This window comes from Sphaerodactylus townsendi, linkage group LG02 (assembly GCF_021028975.2).
Source record: "Sphaerodactylus townsendi isolate TG3544 linkage group LG02, MPM_Stown_v2.3, whole genome shotgun sequence".
Taxonomy (NCBI): Eukaryota; Metazoa; Chordata; class Lepidosauria; order Squamata; family Sphaerodactylidae; genus Sphaerodactylus; species Sphaerodactylus townsendi.
In genome coordinates, this window is record NC_059426.1 from 52,452,534 (window position 1) to 52,467,930 (window position 15,397).

Sequence of the window (15,397 nt, forward strand, 5' to 3'; positions counted from 1 at the left end):
AAAAAACCTTTAAAATTTTCAGAGTTACTGGGTTGTGGTGCTGGCTGCTTCCCTGCCCCCTTAGGGCCACAGGAGAGTAGGTGAGCTAGGCAAAGCAGCAAGTTAGTGAGGTGAGTTCAGATGCTGGCAATCCCTGGCAGGCCACTCGGCCAGGCCTCCCTGGTGAGGCAGTCGTCACTGCTCTGTTGGTGTTGGAGTTCCATGCAACCATTTTGCTGACAGAGCAGCACCTGCTGCCCTGTCAGGGATAGCCTGACTGAGTAGGCAGCCAGGGATTGCCTGTACCCAAACTTGCCTCACTCACTTGCTGCTTTGCCTGACTCACCTGCTCTCCTGCAGCCCAGTGGGGGCAGGGAAGCAGCCAGGTACCACCACAAATCAGCAACTCTGCAAATTGTAAAGGTGGGGATGGGAGGGTAATTTGGCCAAGGACAGCTGGGGTGGGTTTGGCAAATAAGGCAGCTGAAGGGGTCAAAATTTGAGAGCTTGCCTAGGATACCATTTCCTATAGCTATGCCCCTGCCAAAGATTCTCTTGCACGAGATGCAGTCACTTTTGCTTCCCCCAAAGGGATTTCCTGCTTGTTCTGCAGCTTTCCATGCTGCATCCAGAGCTATTTTCCTGATATTCAAGATTACTCTCAAGTAATCCAGGGATCTGCAGAAGATAGATTAAACTGGTAGGGTATGTTCTAAAAATGGTGCACTGCTTACTGTTCTTTATATCCGATCATGTTTACAAGATAAACTGGATCCTGTTGCTGTTGTTGTGGTTAGCTGTTTTTAACTTTTTTATTTACTGGCTCTCAAAGACTGTGCTGCAGTTCTGGCCTCGGAGCCTCATTGGCTCCTTGAATTGTTTGTCTCCTGTGGCATCAGAAAGAGAGGGGAGGCAGTTCTGACTGTCCCAAGTCCTCCTCTTCTTTCTGGCCTTTGTCACGCTCACTGAGCATTGGCAAATCCTCCATGGCCTCCTGCCTTCTCCCCTTCAAAGGCAGCTCTGATATTGGCACAAGCTGTGTCAGGGCCTACTGGTTCTCAAAAGGCTTTTCCATGAGACGCAGAAAGCGAGCACTCCTGCTGGTAAGGCTGGGCATTGTCCTTTGGCCTCAGCTGAGATACAGAAGACCAGATGATGGATTTTCCTCACTCTTACTGGAGTGGGGGAGCGGGGTGGGGGTGGGGGTGGGGGTGGGGGGGAGCAGAGTCAAAGACTACCTCTTCTTCCTGATAGTAACTTTAATGCTTTGTAAAGTACCTTGCTTTATAAAAAGGCAGCTTGTTAATACCTAAGTAAATTAAGAATTCCATTACATTTGGTGTATGCATTTACAGAGAAGGGTAAAATTGGATCTTTTTGTGAGTTTTTATAATGAACCTAAACAGGTCACGTCAACAGTTCAAAAATCATGGTAAGCAGCGATTTTTACTTGGGGGGTGGGGGATGTTAGGCCAGTGCTATAAGGAGCTGCTGTAGCTTTAACATGAATGCAGTTTTATTACATTATTCAAAATAACAATAATGGCTGGGGTTGCAAGATGCATCAACATATTTTAGGAATATTTTAGGAATATGTTGATGTGTTTATGGATTAAATAGGTCAATAGATTTATGGGTTAAATGATCAATCCATTGGTCTCCCATTAATATCAGTTTCACTCATGTCCATTTCAGCCAACTATCTGCATTAAAGCAGCATTTTTGTGGGTTGTATTAGTGACACAGTTTCCTGAAAATAAGTATAACTGCACAGCTACTTTAATAGGGTAATCTGAGCCATATCAGGATTTGAAACTTTTTAATTTTTTTAGAAATCCCACCTTTCTATTGGAATTATATTGAGGACAGTATACAGAATTCCAGGCAATATCTAAAAACAATTCTAAACATAAAGCCATAAGGCAAATAATTGAATATAACCCCCTGAAAATGAGCAGGAAGTGGAAGCAGCAACAAATACAAATGGTTGAAATGTTTATCCAAGAAATAGTCGCACAAGTGGGTTATGATGAACTCTTGACTAGGAAACCTTTTACTAACTGTCTTTAGAATTTAGTTGCCAATGACTCTTGTTTAGAATACGCAATTTAATAATGATTTTGTGGGAAACTTGCAAAACACACACTTCAAAATTTTCAGAAAGACCTCTAAAGTTCTACCAATTAATCTCTAAAGATGCCACCCCTGAACAAGTTTCTTCTACATTTCTGTTCTTGTAGTTCTGAGAAAAAATGAGCCAACAACATCTATACCTGCTACTGTTTTGTGTGAGAAGATTTGAAATATGAAGCAATTAAATATTTCTCAGGGACATATTCTAAAACTAAAATGAGTTTTCAAAAGCCTACATAATGGGAATTGAAAAACCTATTAGCTTAGTATTGACGTCTGAGTGCTTAAGGTTAAAGTATTACAGGCTTACTTTCAAATTCAGGCAAAGGTGTGTGGGGTTTAATAGGTAAATAAAGTCTTTACTAAAGGATATGCAAGGTCATTTATTTAAACATGACTTAAAACTGAATTCTGAATTTATGTGCATTAGAAAACTTTTACATTTTTTAAAGTCCCCTTTTGGGGGCCTGTAGCTCCTATAGTATCTTTTATTTGAAAATGTAGATGTCCCCTGCATTATAAAACCACAAATTATAAGCATATCTAAGTCTGCCCTTGTAATGTCACTGAAAGGAATGAGAGAGAATGAAAGTCTGGAAATGTGCAATATGCAGGAAATTCAATCCAACTGATCTAGAACTTTGATAGCAAAGCGAAGCCCCTTATCACAGCCACTCAATTTAACTATGCCCCATTTAATATGGTGCTGACAGCTTAGGGTATATCTTCACTGTACAGAAGTATAAAAAACATGCTGCTTTTACAATTTCTTTTTAACTTTCGTATTATTGTCTAATGGTGCAGTCCTTCACAGATTTTTTTTTGGTCTTGTTTTGTGAAGGCTTTGCAAATGTAACAATAATAGCCATTTAGGGCTTTAAGTATATCTTGAAGTAACACACTTCATTTTATCGGAAGAAAGTATAAAGATGATTCTGAATATACATAAATAATGAAGAAATGCTAATTTCCCCTGTAACTTCTAAGGGCAAATTAGTCATGCTGGAAAGGCATTACCTTTTACTTCTCAGAACTGTACTTTCTTAAGCTGAAAATCAAAGTGTTATGAAGACATTGTTTTGGAAGATTGGATTACATTATATTCTTCAGCTTTGTGGGTTTTTGAAATATGGATTTTCTTGACTTTTATTGTCGAAATGAAATAACTAGCATTAACACATTGAGGCCATTTGGAATGAAAGAAGATGAATGCCTGTAATTTGTTCCTAAATCTTTTCTTTTAAGACCAGAAAATTGTGGGGAATTTTAGCTCTGTCCTCCAAATTCACACAGTTTAATCTTTTTGGATGCATAGTCCCTGCATCTCATTTTGCTGCCGTACCGTGCAGTCCTAAGCAGAACTATACATTTCTAAGCCCATTGACTTCAGATGGAATTTGGTAAGTGTTACACTATTTAGGAGTGCACTGTTAATGTCTTTTTTGTGCTGTTCCATTTGTGGGCTGCTTGCTTTGAATCAGATTGCAGAGAATTCAGCAAAGAGAGATAGCTGTGATTGAAAACACTAGCATGTGGTAGTGTTTCCCATTGTGCATTCTTTTTCCTTAAAAAAGAGAAATAAAATGTCTTTTGAGAAAAACAGCATAAACTTTTTCAAAAGCCCAGTGCTGGGGTGATATCTTTTTTTTTCTCCCTCTGTAACAATTTAAAGTACATTTCGAGATGAGGGTCAAACCAGTAACTAACACCTGCACTTCAAAACCTGGTATGGAATGCACCTATTTCATTTCAACTCAATAGCAAAATCAAACGTGCCTTTTAACTTTAATGCACCTCAGAGTGGATTTTCAAAAGTGACTCTTTCATATGCTGTAGAATTAAATCTTTTCTTTCTTGGTGCACTAATTAAAGGCTTAGGAACCTATTATGGCATCACTTAGACGACACTTATCTCTTGGTAGTGTGCAGTCTATACAAGAAAGAGTGCCATTACTTAGTACCTGCACATTTTTTAAAAAAAGGAATACATCTACATTGAGAATAGTGTACATTCACCACAAAGGATTTACACAGGATGCGAAGCTCATTTTCTGACAGAAATAGCCGAGGTATGGTTCTGAATTATCCTCATCACAGTTCGTTTCGGAATGTTAACATCAGGGACATCCGGAACCAGTTCAATTAAGCGGGCTTGCCTGGGCAGGAGCTAGAAATGGCCAAGCCAGAGGCAAGTAGAGAGGGATGTGTGTTTGGATAGTTCCAATACAAAACAGAGCCTGAAATTGCCTGGCCCTCTAGCAGTCCTGAGATATCGGGATTTCTGAAAAAGCACCCCCATTCACTTGACCTTACTGGGCTGACCCAAGCTGTAGTTCCCAGAGAGATCACATGTGAAACAGTACTGTACAATGGCACTTAAGTTCAGATGGATCAGCTTGCCTGTAGCTGCAGTGACATAGGAACTCAGTTGAGGGCTCTGGCTCCCAGGCTTGAGAACCTTGGGGCCTTACAATTGTGTACTTCTTCGTCTTGTTTTAAAAGAGGCAGTGATGCATTAGGAATTCTCATATTATTATATGGCCAAGCCAGAGGCAAGTAGATTATCTCTTATTATTTATTTTCATATTACATATTACAAGCTTTGCGCACCTGCAATTTACTATGGATTTTAGTTCCTTCTATTTATATGCACCTTTCCCACCTTTTCCACAGTGTCACCACTGTGTACCTATGCACTGGCAGAATGCAGCAAAAAAGAAATCTTGATGTAGCTATGTGCATAGCTGGATCACTATGTTACTAGTTATTGGAGGAACAGCATGTAGGGCAGAGTAAAATTCTGGAAAAGTCAAGGAAATCCTCATTTTACATCTGCAGATGAAGCATTTTATGAACAGCACAGTGGGGAGGACACCTACAATTGGTTCATCCCAACATGTTTATGGTTTTCACACACATAATGCACCAATATGGTATAGTAGAACAGGAATTGGAATACATGATTATTCATGCATGTATGAAAGAGGCCTTTATCAATTAGAATGAAGGCATATTGGCTTGATTTGGAACTCTGCTGGGTCAGTCTGACCATTGCCATTCTCAGGCACATATTCCATGGAAAAGTCACATTGGACTGTATTATTTCCTCCCAGACATACCTTTGTTTTTCAGGAAACTATTGCCCACAGGTTGGCAAAGCAGCATTCGGGATATTGGAACAGTAACTGAACTCTTCATGTATCCATAGCAGCAAAACATAGGAATGATATTGTCTGCGTCCAAACTCAATTTTACCTGATTTAGATATTTTATGTTAATGGTGTGTTACTGTCTGCCTTTTTTGACACCAAACTGCCTCCGTCAGTTGTGGGTCTTGGAAAGGGAATGCTTGGCTCTTCCCATATCTTCTACTAAAAATCAGTAACCTAGCTGAGTTCCACCTGAAGATACAGGGCAAAAAAGCAACTTGGAGGAATGTTATGAATGGGGAAACAGCTGGAAGAGAAAACTTTAAGAACGCTTCCCCTGAGTGTCAAAGCCACTCAGACTCACATCCTACCTTGTAGGGTTAACATAAAGCAGAGATAAAAGTAAATGCAGCTGGTATGTAAAGTATACTTTGGCCCTTTGTTCTTTCATGAATTTTTAAATATGATGTGGTTTCCAACTTGGTAATGAAATGCTTTTTAAGATAGTTGAAGAAGACGCCGTCATTAATTACTGCAACTGAATGAAATGATCAGTGTTATACATTAAGATGGTCTCCTGCGAATTGAATGAGATGTGATATACCGGCAGAGAGATAACCACAGGGTCATCAGACCTGTATGTTGTTGTTTTTTTAAAAAATTCTTATTAAAGTAAATCATGGCATAAGATGTTTCCTGTTGAGCAATCATACTTTTCCAAAACATTACTTTTTTTTGGACACTTGTATATTCTTGATTTTATTAAAATGTCATTCATAGAAAATACACGTTGTATACAGTTTGGAAGTTTTGTTAAGGTATGAGCCTGACGTTATTATACATGTAGATGAGAGGTACCACAAAATCACAGGACACCTGGTGATATTGTTGGAACAGATATTTGAGGAAGTTTATAATTACTTTTTTTTTAACTAAATACAGGCTACAGTAGTAACTGAAACCTTCCACGAGGATGATGAACACACCATCACTGATTCAACGTGTCAAAGCCACGTAATAGGTAAAACAGCAGTAAACTGGATCTTAATATGCAGATCATTTTCTTCCTTTATTTATAGAGGCAACAATCCAACAGAGGATTAATTATACTTACACCCAGTGGACAAAGAGGGCTTAATTCCTTGTTGGATTATTCAATTGGTTTTATTTTTAAGAATGCCATTCCCCTCCCCTGGTGCGGACAGAGAATCCTCTATCCGGTACAACCATATCCAGTTTTCAGTGGTGTTTATAAAATAAATAATATCAAAAAAGGCAAACTGATCTGAATTACAGAGCACTATATAGAGGTTGTGCAAATGATAGCTTGATTCATCAGGCTTTGTTCCTTTTGTATTTCTTACTCTGTGGACAAGAAAAACAAGTCAAGAGAGTAACAGGGAAAGCCTACTCTTTCATGAGAAGCCTACTCTTCAGTGACTTTACTGGGCCCAGCAACATGTCATGTTTTCCCCAAAGATATGATTTGGTTGGAGAGGTATATTCCAAAATGGTATAGTTCCCAGGTGCACAGGTCCAATACGAATAGGGACTGTGACACACAGAGAGAAGGAACTTAGACCTTCTCTCTGCATTGCCTTCCTGGCTTGAAATGGCTCTGATGGAGTGCTACTTTCTATCTTTTGGGGCTGTACATGTACTGATGAGCTACAAGTTATGTTTTCTGCAACTCAGGGACACCAGTGAAACTGGCAGGTGTGGCATGCAAGATATACAGTTGATGGATTATGGAATTCACTGCCCTACGGTGTAATGATTGGCCATTGGCATAAATTTGAAAGAGGATTATTCTGAGTTATGAAAGATTGGCCCTTCAGTGTATATTAACCATGATGGCTAAATTAAATAGTCATGAGTAAAGGGCACTATTGCCAGAACAGTAATAATAGGGGGAAGCTTTGGCTTTTGTGCCCTGCATATAGGTTTCCTAGGGGCTCCTGTCTGACCTCTGCAGAAAATCACGTTGGGCTTGATGAAGCTTTGGTCTAATTTTTTAAGGTCTATAAATAAAGCCCGGTCATGTTAGTATAACTGGATCATATGCTATGTTTCAATTTTGGGGATGACTTTTCAATAACTGTGTATCATTTTATAGTATATAGTACTTACTCTAGTAGCATATTCTGAAAAGAACTCTAGTAGAATTCCCTGTTATCAAGGAAAGTCATTTCAAATATTTATTAATGTGTATAGTTATGTATTCTGAGGCTGAGTATTACGAACATAGTCTAGGGCTGTGCCCTGGTTTAAATAAAGCTGTAATATTCAGGGATGGGCTTTCTGGCTATTATTCATCTTCATCCTGTTTCCATCCACTGAATATGTCTTTGTTGCCAGCTCACAGCTTTAGGTTCCCAGGGTGCCACAATCAGACAATCTGCTTTTTATGTGCTTTTTTGTTTCCAACTTCTTTCCAATCACAGCAGCTGATTCAAAACTGTAATTTAAAGATTATGATGATGAATTGTCAGGTGGCCGCATTTTAATGAAACACTGTCTCATTATAACATTTTTTAGCTGGAAAAACTAAAGATTCAACAGAGCAAAGCAGAAGTTGTATATATAGAGATGGGGGGAGATACAGTTATCCATAAAAGGATAACTGTCCTTATTAACACTGTTGTTTTAAACTCCTTATGTGGATCATTCTTCTAAACCAGCGGTTCTCAACCTGGGGGTCGGGACCCCTTTGAGGGTCGAACGACCCTTTCACAGGGGTCGCCTAAGACTCTCTGCATCAGTGTTCTTCATCTGTAAAAGGGATAAATGTTAGGGTTGGGGGTCAATACAACATGAGGAACTGTATTAAAGGGTTGTGGCATTAGGAAGGTTGAGAACCACTGTTCTAAACAGTAAGCTAACTTGCAAGCCAAACTCTACACTTTGGCACAGATTTCTAAAACAATGTAGTTTTGTCATTTCAAAGTTAGGGACTCGGGGTTATCTTAAATATAATGAAATATTAAATATAATAAAATATTGAATATAATTAAATATAATTAAATATTTAAAACCGAATGAACTGGTTCCCATAAACTTCCCATTCATAAGGTCTCTCTCCTCTTTCTTTCTGTCTCAAAGTGCATGATGCCAGTATTGATACTTCTGTGCAAACATGTACATTTCAAGGCTGCTTATATAGATTGAAAGCATAAGGAACCACCCAGGTTTCAGTTTTGTTATATACTTTATTGCCAGTGGAAGAATATCAAGGACACCCTTTGCCGAATCCAAGAAATGACAATCTTCCAAACTGTATGGTAGGTTACAATGTGAAAACCTGTGTAGGTAAGCATCCAGTTGTATAAAGTTGAAGTTTACTAGTCTGTTCCATTGGTGTAGTGTGTTCCTTCTATACAACAGTCTGCCAATGCAAAAGTCTGCTACAGCAGTGCAATAGCCTCTTGGAGTGTTGCACTAGGTTAGAGGCGTAGCTGGGCCAGAGTGCGCCCGGTGTGCACTCTGGCTCCCCCCTCCCCGCGGCGCCCCCCACCCCCACCCTCACTTACTTTAAGAAACCGAGCAGGCTGGAGGCCGGTTCTGGTGGGAACTACATTTCCCAGGGTCTCCTGGGAAATGTAGTTCCCACCAGAACAGGCAGGCCTGTTCTCCAACCTGCTCAGTTTCCTAAAGTAAGTGTGGGGGGCACCATGGGTGGAGTGCAGGGGAAGGGAGAGGGGCTAGGGACATTTTACGCCCCCCATGTGACCCAAATCCGTGTGCCTGGTGCGTGGCGCCCCCCCCCCCCCCCCGGCCCTAGTAGCTTCACACAGCACTAGGTTCAGCATGATGTTGTGATTAGAGTCTCAGAATACAACCAGCAAGACTCCAGGTTCAGATTTCTACTGAGCCATGAAGTTCACTGGGAAACCTCAGACCAAACACAATTTGAACTTGGTCTGCTTCACAGGGTTGCTGTGAGGCAGGTTGGAGAAAGGGAGAATCGTGTTTGCTGCCGTGTGGCTCTGTAGAAGACTGGAATAAAAATGCAATGACACATCACCATGCTAGCACCAGCAGAACATGCTGGTGGGATCCATTCTAGTGTTTATAGAATAATGTCTTAGTTATCCTCAATGTGCTTGAAAATATCAGAAAAAATAAAGGAATTTTTGACTGAAGATCTTACTATGTAATTTCCAACCATAGGGAAGATAGGATTCAGTTCTCTGTTTTGTACTACTTATGATTATACACTTTTAGGAGAGCTAATCTTTTGGAATCTTTAATAAAATTATAGGGATTTTTTTCAGGACAGATTGTGTAGTGCTAATTGACTTTTGGAACTTTAATATTCCTCTAAAAATAAAAGAAAACTAAACTGAATCAAGAGAAATTTCAAACAAGCCAAATCAACATCCAAAATATAGCCAGAGGCATGATTGTTTGTGCTGTAATAAAAGGTGTACACTCAGGTGAAGGCAGTGGTGGGATTCAGCAGGTTCGCACCACTTTGGCAGAACCAGTTGTTAAAATGGTGCTTGTAATCAACTAGTTGTTAAATTATTTGAATCCCACCACTGGCTGAAGGGTTTTCTTTTTTCTAGATTTTGTGTCTCTGGGCACACGAGTCTATTAAAGTTTGTGATAATCATCCACCTTACAGCAACCATTTTCTTACAGTGTTTTTTTTTCACTTTCCAAGAACAACTCTTCAAAAGGTTCTGCAGTTCTACAGTCTAATTTAAAAGCAATCTGATCAGAAAAGAAGGGTCTGCCTTTCATGTACTTTTTATTGTAGTCATCCTTACTTAGTAAAAAAGTTCAGCTGAGGATAGTGAATCTTCAGTGTTCTTGAAATTGAGGGTTGTTGGTGTTGCATACTTGTGATGGCATTTTTCCAGCCACAGATTTCGGTTCTCTCAAAGAAAGCAAGGCAAGGTGATGGGAACATATATTTTTTGTAGGGACTGGATTTTTTTTCAGCCAGAGTGTTTCAGATACAATTTGATGAAATGTGTAATATAGAAAAAATGTTGTTAGCTGCGAGCAAAAAGTTCAGAAGGAAGTTATAGCATCAAAATCTTGTTCAAAGAGATTTCATTTAGGACAGTTGATTCATACCGCATTACTCTCAGTCCTCTATGGCTTTCTCATTTAAACAGCAACATTAAAGGTGAAAGAATTATTGTAAATTAATGTAGCAATCTTTTCCAACCCTTATCTACCCATCCAGGTGTTTATTAAGTAATAAAGACCTTGGTGTGCTTAAATGTTTTATGATATAATCCTGCTCTAAGTGTATATGAGAGGATGTTTATTTCTGATGAGGCTGTGCTTCTGATGGGGTTCATGTTTTCCTGGAAAGTTTCTTGTTTATTCAGTTACCCTTTCCAGAAGTTAAGAATGCTGTTGAAATGTTGTCACTTGTCAGTAGAACTTCTGATACTATCATACAATTCTTTGTGAGGCACCCCTAACCTTCAGAGATGATTTTTGAAACAAAGTCAGAGGAAGGTCTGCTCCCCAGGTCCTTTCACAAGCATTTTCACTGGATCCAACTGATTGGGACAAATCAGTTGCAATACATTTTGGTTCTGCTGATTCCAGTACTGTTTAGTGCAACTAACTTTCTTTTAATCAACATCAAAGTTAATATTTATAATCCCTTTTGGAATATTTAGAGCTCTTAAATCTTACGAGAACATTGTGAAGGAGATTAATGTTATTTCCATTCAACTTTGAGAGATAGTTGTTTCATAGTTGCTCTTGCTATGGCCAGGGCAAGGTCAGGACTTCACAGCTCACACTCCTGTTAACTATTCTATACCAGATCTGTCCTGACATTGCAACCATGGAACCTAATGTAGACAGTTGGAGATTCTTCTGCCCAGTGGTGGGATCCAAAAATTTTAGTAACGGGTTCCCATGGTGGTGGGATTCAAACTGTGGCATAGCACCAATGGGGCTGGGCGGAGCACGACGGGGGCGTGGCCGGGCATTCCGGGGGCGGGGCATTCCTGGATGGGGCTGTGGCAAGCATGCAGCCGCTGTGCCGGTCCTTGGGCGAGAAACGAATGCATGTAGGCGCAGGCTGCCCCTCACGCCGGTGCACCTCCTGCTAGACTGCTTCAAGTTCTGCGCGCTACTGCTGAGAGGAGGGGCGTAGCTACGGCAAAAATCACATGGCAAAATCACCAATTAGTAACCCCCTCTTTGAACACACAAATAATTAGTAACCTACTCTCGGGAACCTGTGAGAACCTGCTGGATCCCACCTCTACTTCTGCCTAAAAATGGTACCAATTTTTCCCAGTATTAAAAATGCATTAATTTGCCTTTATTTTGAGAATATTCACTTACTTCAATATAATATTTGTTATTTGTTACTGAATAACATACTTAGTCCATAATCATATAGTGTGTTCCTTCTATACACAGTACCCTCCATAGTATCTTCTTCAAAAACATAGTCAGATGTCTTGCTTGGGAAGAGCAGAGGGAGTTGATTAATGAGGCCTGTGCATTAAATTTGGCATGTGTCACACTGTAATGCCTCTATTAAGCTCTGACATATTTGAGTAAATACATTTACATTAGAAAACTGCAAAACTGGAGTCAGACTAGGTGAGTGCTGTGATGAATTATTAAGATAGAGCAGAATCATGCAACAAAATAAATGATGGATGGAATGATGAAATACAAATAGAACACATTTACAGGCTTTGCTTTTAGAATAGCAAGGTGTCAGAATGATGAAGAAGAGGAAGAAGGGAATAATCCCCAAAATTCTTCTTCTTTGGGAGCAAGTTTTGACTGCAACAAATAGATGTTGTTGGTTTTTTAAAATAAACACCTTTTCTCATTATGCAGCCTTACAGGTCTTGGAATGCAGTTTATCAACGTCACTCTTAATTTCTTCAATCAGCCCTTTGATAGAAATTAAAGAGAATCATTTCGCAATCATCTTATCGCCAGCTATAGTTTTTTGAGCTATTCATTTTACACTTGATCAGATAAAGGAATTATGTATTCCTTATCTCTTCCCAACTTGGCCAACCAAGAAAATTTAAAGAATTCTTGAATGCCTTTGGAGGCAAATGCCATAAGTTGCCAGCTGTGAAAACACATTCGAACAAAATCAGTAGCATTGAATCAATTTCCACTTATTTCTGGTGTGTGTGTTTTTTAATCTGTACTCCGAGGTGTTACAGTTTGATAAGAAGAATGGCAGTGGATCAAGTTTTTCAGCTATCGTTTATGTGAGCACAATGCCACCTGTATAATCACACATTTTCTGGCACTTCCAGAGTGTGGTTTGTTTTCTAAGGCACCCCGGGGACAAGCAAGTAGGGAAAAATGTCTTAGACATAACAAGAGGATGTGTATACACAGACATCCTTCTTTGTAGTTGCAGTTTTATGATTTTTGAAGAGCTGACAAACTGAAATATAACAGGCACGTTGACATGAGACGGGTGGGAATAAGTTGCTTTTTTAAGGGAAGCAGATGAACACTCGATCAAACGTTACTGCATGTCAGTTCTTTTAAGGAATCAGCCCTCTTTATGGTCCTTTTATAGGCAATGCAAGAATAGTTCATAATTACATAGAGCACTGAGGAACACAACATAGTGATGTCAGATGTATAAGAGAGAAAAAGTAGGCCAGATAGCCAAACGGACACATTTGCTGTGCCAACTACTGTGCAGAGTTCAAGATGGAGTCAGTGGGCGTGGTTGACTCCCAGCTAAGCACCCCTGGTGGTGAACTTCCAATAGCAAGCAACACATACTTGAATTGGTTGTTTTTTCTCTATAGCAAAACAGTCTGTGTACATTGGAGCCTGGGTTTGACAGTCTCAAAATTGCTAATGAAAGCAGTCAGTCCTTCAACTGGAAACCTTTTTGTTAAATTCCAGAAGAACGGCCAAGTCAGATTGTTGCAACCAAAATAACAAAGCCAAAAGTTAAGAGCAAGCTTTCAAGTTCACCTAAATGTCAAACAGAATGTTAAACAGAAAACAGAGGGTGTGTTCTTGAACACAATGCAAAATCCACAGCTTTCTTTAGTCTTAAGCATAGTGTGGAGTAGATGTTGCACAAACATAAGTAGATTAGATTGTGCTGGGTTCAAAAAATATTAGCAAAAGCTTCCAGGATGAAGGACTCTAGCAGTAATTTAAATCTGTCTCCAGTGCTGATTGAAATATATACCTCCTTTTCTCTATTTTGAAACTATTTATTGTTTTAACAATTTCACAACTACAACCAGATCATTATTTGCCTACCACTGTATTGCCATTTTGTTATAATCTGACTTGTTTGTATTCTCTGTATGCAGTTGGTCATTTGTAGAGGGTCAGGCTGTGCCAGTGATACCAGAACACAGCTTCAATGCTACTAATCGGAAAGCCATATTAACCTTGGTGATGGCAAATTGTTGTCCAGCCTGGTCATTATCTTGGTTTGGGGAGATTACATATTCTCGAATAACCTTTGAGTTAACAGGGGTTCTAAAAGTGATAATGCATAGGAGTTACTGCACTTGAGGGGTACGCACATAGTAATAAATATTTATGTAACTTGAGGATTAAAGAAAATTCTACCTTCCTTGAATAGTAAGCATCTAGCATGCGTTAGTATCTTCTAAATAATGTCATGTTACCTGTCGTCACAGTCTGGCAAAGACAAATAATTACTTTCTGTTTCTTAAAGATAATGCACACAGCGCTTGTCTAATTGCCAATTCTCATGCAGCATTAGTAAGGCGGGGAGTTAGCAATCCCTTCTCTTTGTGGGATACAAAAGCTTAGAGGTCAGCTTCCTTGTTAGACAAAATACTTTATTTATTACTTTTAATCATTATTGTTGTGTACCATTCACAAACTGAATGATAATAAGCAGTATCCAAGAGTTTCTCCCTGCAGTTGTGATGAGTGTATGTAAGTACGAGGTATGCTGTATATTCCTAGTGGCTTGCATCCTTAGCAGGCTTACAGAAAAGATTTTTGTCACATTTCCCTTCCTGCTTCAGTGCCTTGTGCTGCTTCTGGGGGCTACAAAACCATTGGGAATGGCATAGGGTGATGGGTATCCATGGACTGCTTGCTTCTCCTCCTAGAATCCTACAGATCAGCATCAGGTGATCTGCAGTTGCAATTAAAATACCTTGTGTTTTCCCTCCTGTTACCTGAAATGGTAGGATATGCTCCCTTTTTGGTTGGGAGAATTAGTGAGAGACAGCCTTTGCTTAACTGGGTTGGTCTGCCTGTTTATACCAGGGTTTCTCGCTGCTAGAAATCCACAGGAGACCAAGAGTAAAGTTTAACAATTTCATTCAGGAACAAAAAATAATGAACTCACAAGCATGCAGGTAGGTTAAACATGCATACAAGAATGTTTGAGAAGTCCTAGAATTTAGAAAAGGGAGAATGGGGTTTGGAATAGATTGGAGGGCAACATGGGGACTAATTACCTGTCAGAAGAGGAATGGTCTGAGAAGCAGAGTTTAATGCCTGCTTTGAACTCCAAAGAGATGAGGTGAAAGCAGCTCTGGGAGCAGTATAACCAAACTAGAACATAGTCCAGGAAATACTGAACAGAATAGCATGACTAGACCAAAGGGTAGTCCAAGCAATACTGAACTGCAAGGTGAGCAGTCTAATTGAAGGAAAAATCTGGCTTTCTAGCTATGCTAAGAGAACTCATTTTCCTAGGCAAAGGTAGTTCTTGTCCTATAAGCGATGGATGGTTTGATGGCTCAAGCCCAGGGAGCTTCCAGAAATGTTTAAATTTCCAGTTCAAATGGAAGTGGTCTTTCCCAGATGTAAAGCAGGAAACACAAGATAGGATTAGAGAGTTGAAGAATAGCTAGCTGGAACCTTGATTGCATTGGTTAGCACATTCTTTGTAAACTGAAGAGATGTTTCAAAGGCCTGAGATGGGGACTGGTTTTCCCAGGCTTAGGCTTTGTCTTTCCTGATTGCTTTAGGAAAGCTGTAGCTGACAGTTGTGCATTTAAATGACCAACAGGGAGATATGCCCAGACAGGTTTTTCCCATGTTGGTACCATTGAGATGGCTTTCATCTTTGGCCTGTACTACTAAGTCATTCTTTAGAGTAGGAGGACAGATAGAGGACAGATGCTTCCTAAAAATACCCTCCCCCCCCCCCC

The 15,397-nt window shown here is 39.7% G+C and overlaps 1 protein-coding gene across 5 annotated transcripts in view; it reads left to right on the forward strand.

The window, feature by feature from the left end:
* The window catches only part of NCKAP5 (NCK associated protein 5), a 718,925-nt gene that overhangs the window by 610,278 nt on the left and 93,250 nt on the right, over positions 1 to 15,397 (forward strand). For 4 of the 5 annotated variants that reach the window (XM_048483947.1, XM_048483949.1, XM_048483948.1 and 1 more), the window contains one exon: positions 6,204 to 6,282. The exons of the other annotated variant lie outside the window; for it this stretch is intronic. In XM_048483947.1, coding sequence (XP_048339904.1) covers positions 6,204 to 6,282 — 79 coding nt within the window. The remainder of the gene's footprint in view (positions 1 to 6,203; positions 6,283 to 15,397) is intronic. 5 annotated transcript variants of the gene reach the window in all.